The sequence below is a fragment of the Olea europaea genome, unplaced genomic scaffold (genome assembly GCF_002742605.1).
Source record: "Olea europaea var. sylvestris unplaced genomic scaffold, O_europaea_v1 scaffold1075, whole genome shotgun sequence".
NCBI classification, from domain to species: Eukaryota; Viridiplantae; Streptophyta; class Magnoliopsida; order Lamiales; family Oleaceae; genus Olea; species Olea europaea.
This window is the reverse complement of record NW_019228104.1, coordinates 32,316-38,388: the sequence shown is the minus strand read 5'-3', so window position 1 is coordinate 38,388 and position 6,073 is coordinate 32,316. Positions and strand designations below refer to the sequence as shown.

Genomic DNA, 6,073 nt, shown 5'->3' with positions numbered 1-6,073 from the left:
AAGACCTGACTGGGGTCTTCTGGGTTGACGGGGAAAGTCTCCAATTCTTCCATTAGGGTCGCATTTGGTTCAGAGTCAATTATTCGGGGATCTAACTCATCAAGAGGGTGTCCTTGTTTAGGGACCTCTTCCATGTCGACGTCTCCTTCTTGTTCAGAGGTATGCCCTTGTTCAGGGGCGTCGAGCATTTTCACGTCCGTATCGACTTCAGCGGGTACCTCGGCTAGGGTTACATTAACAGTTCGGGGCTCGAATTTGCGCAGCGAGTTTAGGTAGCATGCCTTCGAGCTCATCTGATCGCCCCGGACTGTTGCAATCCCATGTTCAGTTGGGAATTTCATGCACAGATAGTGAATGGACGTCACAGCCCAAAGATCTTTTAGAGCTGGTCTGCCCAATACTCCATGATAAGCCGATCTGTGATCTACCACCAAAAATTCCATGAAGTGCCGGGCCACTAGGGGTGTCGAACCCATCTCGTCAGGCAGGATGATCCGCCCTCGTGGGATGATGCTGTCCCCAGTGAATCCGAATAGTGGGTCGGTCATGGGGATCAACCCATGTTCAATTTGCATTTTGTCAAAAGTGGAGCCGAATAATATGTTCACAGAACTGCCATTATCAACGAGCATGCATTTTAATCCGTTTCTAACTACTACGGCTCTTACAACCAATGCATCACAATGGGGGTGGTGAACCCCCTTTGAGTCTTCCTGGGAGAAGGTGATTGGGGCCATCCTATCTGCTGCTTGCGATTCGTTAACAATGTAAGTGATCATTGGTGGGTCCTTTGCTTCCCTTGTGTAATTTCTCTGGGCATTCCTGGTGTTGCCACCGACATGGGGTCCTCCAATGATAGTATCGATTTTCCTGATGACCTGGCTTTCAAAAAATTGGGCTTGGTTTCCCTGTCTTGATTGACCTCGGTCCCTTGATTCTCTTCTCCGAGAGCTACTCCACGTATTCCTCTCTGCGCACAATCAGCGAATAGTCAGACGCACACGGCCGGGATCAGCGAGGGTGGTAGCGACCGTATACACTCCGACGGTCAAGTCAGGTTTAAGTGGTCGGAACAGTACCCAGGGGCTGTGCAAATCAATGATAAGGGGGAGGAGAAAATATATAAGCTTGCTATAGAGTGTTATGTAGTAAGAGTTTCATTACCTTTACCTCTTGCCAAACCTTGGGTATTTATAGGTGGTATGAGCCGTTGGATGTGGGACGTGTGTATACATCTGACGGTATAAGGCGTCCGCTCATAGGCGTCAATCAGCCGCGTCTGTAGAGTGGGCGGACAGCTTGTTTCTTCTGAGTTGAATTGACATAAAGTTGATAAGTCACATCAACTAGTTTCATAGAGACGTCAAATCAATTTAAACATTAGGTGCAAGAAGGATCTTGGCACAAATCTTTTTCTGAAATTGACAGCGGATCTTCTAACCGGGGTCCACTTGGCCTCGGCCTCGCGGGGCGAGGTGCTTCGATCAGGTCAGTAGTAGGGATCGCTTGTACTTCGCAGCACGCTACTAGGTTGCAAACATTGTTGATATCACTTCGGAAACATTTCGGACGGGTCTTTATCAGATCGGAGTATATGATGGTGCATGTTTCGAGGCGTAAAAGATTGGAGCGTAACAGATATATTAAACATATAGTTATAGAAAGGAAGCGAAAAACAGAAATAATAAAAAAAAAATATATATTTAAGGTGGACACGTCAATATCTTGCATGCAGATGACACGTGCAGTCTTCAAACTGCCACGTCATGTCCTTTTACACTGTGGAACGAACCTCATCAAACGCAACCAAAAGAGCACAAATTCAAAACTTATTGCAGAGTTTCAGTTTGATTCCGTGCTTAACTTTTTAAGGCTCCTCAGGTATATTCTCCGGTTCAAATTACAGCGTAAAAGANTTGCAGAGTTTCAGTTTGATTCCGTGCTTAACTTTTTAAGGCTCCTCAGGTATATTCTCCGGTTCAAATTACAGCGTAAAAGAGTGAGTTTGGCTTATGAATTTGTCCAAGAAATGGGTGAGGATAGCGAGAGAATTGAAGGGTCATCTTCAAGAAATATTTCTGAAATTCCCATGGAGATTTCGATGGCAGATGTATCGTTGTTTCCGGGGTTTCGTTTTTCGCCGACGGATGAAGAATTAATAGAATATTACTTGAAAAAGAAGATTATTGGATCTGATGACTGTGTTGAAGTGATTCCTGAGGTTGATATCTGTCGGCATGAGCCTTGGGACTTACCAGGTTCGTTCTACTTCTTTCTCATACGATACGATATAAGGTGGATATACATTTATATATTTATATGTTTGTTTGTGTGTATTTTATGCAAATGTAGCTTACCAAATCCTTAGGATAATTGTTTCAGATTGTTCTTAACTTTGAAAATAGATCAAGAACGGTTGAAGGTTCTACCATTTTGAGTCTTTTTAAGCTAAATTTCACGGTTTACAATACTAACCACCCATAAAAGCAGATTGTATGGAAAAAGTGGTCAACAAACTGGCCTGTACCCAAAAAGTGAGTGATAAACCGGTTGCAATGTGATAGTGGCTAATATAATTTGTGTTTCAAGTATTTTGAGTTTCTCATTTATCAAATATCCCGTTATTGGGTCCATTCTTCATCGAATTAGGTAGATGATCTAACTGTAACAATGATGGAATTTTCCTGGAAAGGCCATTGTATTTGCCCTTTATTCTTGCAATCCTGTAGGATTGGAAGACATTACTTAGTTGAAAAGGTATAGATCCCCTACTCAAAAATCAAGCATATTCTTTGGGCATTTATCATTAATGAAACATTCTTAATCTCTTAATTTTCTTACACTCAGTGAATCTCCTGTCCTTTATTTGTGGCAACATGTTTTCTTTTAGGAATTCATTTCCCTGCTCTAAAAGTTTGTTGTCATCTGCTGCTACAGCTTTGTAGAGAAGTAATAATACTTTGTGTCTCAAATTAATGGCTTTTAGTATCATATATCAATCTAGGTGTTTAATCTGAGTTTAATTTTTCCACAACAAGTAGTTAAAGACTATACTTTATTTAAGTCAGCTTCCAAAATCCCTGTTATTCATTTAAGTTTTTGGTAGCAGTCTGACAGGCTCATGATTTTTGATGGGTTGTTACCGACATATTTTTCTTTGCCATGTAAGGAAAGTGATTAGAAGAAAATATGTCATGCTCCTGCAAAATAGAGGAGGATTTTAAATTTGGATTTGATCTAAAGTAGTAATGGAGTATAGGGATAAAAACCTTAGGCATCAAGTTACTGCTGAATAGCTTAAACGCAACTGGTCAAGCATTAGATTGAATTAACAGGTTCTGAACTATCATTATCTTTTTCTGGTGTTTCCTCAGACTGGAAACCTGATATATATAACTTGTGATTACCTTGTTGCATTCTAAAATAGACATCTTTTCATGGATAAGAAAATTTTGGAGAATAGTGTTAAGCTGGATTTTCAGGATATCCCACTCGTGATTACCATCAAGCATGTGCTACTATATTTATGGACAAGAAAATATGGAAAGAAGTGATCGACTTCCAGGGTTTCCTGATTCGTGATGAACGAGGTGGAAGAAATAAAATTATGGTCAAGTAATTGCATGAGAAGAAATTAATATATATCATCACTTTTTCTCTTTCTTTTCACACAGCTTACCCTATGTTTTGGGCTTTCTTTTTATTTTAATGTTTCCATGTTGTTACTCTATAGGTGGCAACAAAGTGGTGGTCTTTATTTGCATAGCAATGTGTTTCTTTGATTAAAATGGAAATAGTTTTGATCTAAACTGTTGTTGAGGAAGTCTGAATTGATTGGAAGAGTCTGATTGAACATAAAACCAGATTGCTTGGATAGGTCTAACCTTTACCATGGGAAATCCCCATGTTGTCTGTCTCAAGTCTATATGGAAAAACCCCGCCATTTTCAGACCTACTCAATTATTCAAGATTGCTTGTTCACTGGCAAGATTCTGTGAATTTGAGACAATTTTGCAATGCCTTTGCTTGTAGCCGCTGATCAAATGCGAGACCAAAATATGGTAAAATGAAGGCAAATAATATCAGACTGTAAGCATATGAATTGTCTCTTCCTGAGGAATATCGGGCAACATGAGATAAATCAAGTGTTTGAATTGGAAGTTGGTGGTGATTGGTAGAAGGCAATTGAAGTACGAGGGTGATAATTGGACTATGCTCATTTTGTGTGATAACTTCTACTCTTGTATTTGATGCATCTTCAGAACAATTATTCTAAAGATTCACATTATTTGTCCATTTTTCACCCCTCTTGGCAAGTTATTGAAATCATTTCCATCTCTTACTTCTTTACTTTCTACTGCTCATTTTCTTTTGTTGTCAAAGCTCAAGAAGACACTCGCATTAGAGGCTAAACCATTCAAATTAATAATATTCGTAAAATTTTGCATTTTTGGCTCCAAATGTCAATTTATAAAGCTAGTTAAACTATAATAAGAGTCACGTGCACAAGTCTCCAATGCAACTTCAATAACTAGCATGCTATCTTGTTGGTTAAGTTGAAGATTTATGGAAAGCTAAGAACCTTGTAGGTTTTTGTTATCATACTTGATAACATGGTATCAAACTTGACGGATCTCACAATTTTTGATTGATGATTCTGAAATACGTCTAAAAGGAAATTTATTTATTTATTTTCATTGCATGTACTCACCTCTTCTTTGAGTGAAGACAGATAGATTCTTCTAAACCCTGTTTGCAATTTAAGAAAAAAAACTAGCACTATTTTAGACCATGGGAGGGCATAGGGTTATTATTCTCATATTTTTGTGTTTTATGCAGAAGCAGAAAAACTAGTTATGTTTATCTTTATTGCAGTGTAGGACGAACTATGGTCTCTAAAAAGTCACTTTCCTATACTTCTACACATTGAATTATTTGTAGTAATCTGAAACTGATATTCTGGCTTCCCAACTGAGTTACATAGCTTTAACGACATTATTACTTTAGTGAGCCTTTCGGTTCAATTGACTTGTCTTTGTATATATCTGTTTGTGAGTAAAATTTTGTTACTACAAAAGGCCCAGTTTTTCCTGGATTTCTTGCTGAGCCTTTTGAAAAAGTAAAATGTGTTATAATTGATTATCATGAGCAGACTAATGAAGATAATTTCGATCGAGTATCTGTGGTATGATATTTCACTTGCCTGATTGCCTTCTCATGTAAGTCATACTTAAGAAGTAATTTTTCAAGTGATCGGAATCTCATTTCTAATGGTAACTGGTTAATTCTACTTTCACATGAACCAGCCCAATCCATCATTCAATCAGATAATGAGTGGTTTTTCTTTACTCCCCGTGGAAGGAAGTACCCGAAGGGATCCCAAAGTAAAAGGGCAACTGAATTTGGTTACTGGAAGGCCACAGGAAAAGAACGCACTGTTAAGTCAGGTTCAAATCTTATTGGCACGAAAAGAACGCTAGTATTCCACATCGGCCGAGCACCAAAAGGACAAAGGACTGAGTGGATAATGCACGAGTATTGTACAAGTGAGAAATCTCAGGTTGGTTAACTCCCTGTTTATGAGAGATTCTTGGGCCGTATGTATAGAGACTAACATAAGTACATCTAACACACTTCTGTATCTGTGTACACACATATGGGATCCAAATGAAAGTGATACATCTCACTGTAGGAAAATATTTGCTTATGTGTTACTAGGATTCTACAATGAATGTCCCAATTTGAAATCCTTCTACGTAACGTAAATATCTTGTCAAATAATCTACAAAATATGCATTACTTATCCTTTTGTGTGCTTGGTCTTCTGATCCATCCACTAAGTTTTCTTAACTTGAATTGTGATAATATGTTATTGAACTTGAAGAATGCTTCTATTGACCTTATCATTGCACTTGCTGCACATATTCTTGAACCTTTTTCTATAAAATGAAGGGATTTCTATAAAATAAAGGAAACATCATAAATACAGAGCAAGTGGTCATTTTGTTTGGCTTATATTATTGAGTTGTGAAGTGTATAACACTTGATTTTAAGTATTATCTGAAAATCAGAA

At 38.3% G+C, this 6,073-nt stretch overlaps 1 protein-coding gene across 1 annotated transcript in view; it reads left to right on the top strand.

Annotated features, from left to right (window-relative positions):
* Positions 1-1,918: 1,918 nt before the first annotated feature.
* The window catches only part of LOC111373129 (NAC domain-containing protein 60-like), a 5,625-nt gene continuing 1,470 nt past the window's right edge, over positions 1,919-6,073 (top strand). Inside the window, exons 1-2 of the mRNA XM_022995610.1 lie at positions 1,919-2,258; positions 5,307-5,560. Of these exons, the coding sequence (XP_022851378.1) occupies positions 2,030-2,258; positions 5,307-5,560 (483 nt within the window). The 5' untranslated portion in view covers positions 1,919-2,029. The remainder of the gene's footprint in view (positions 2,259-5,306; positions 5,561-6,073) is intronic.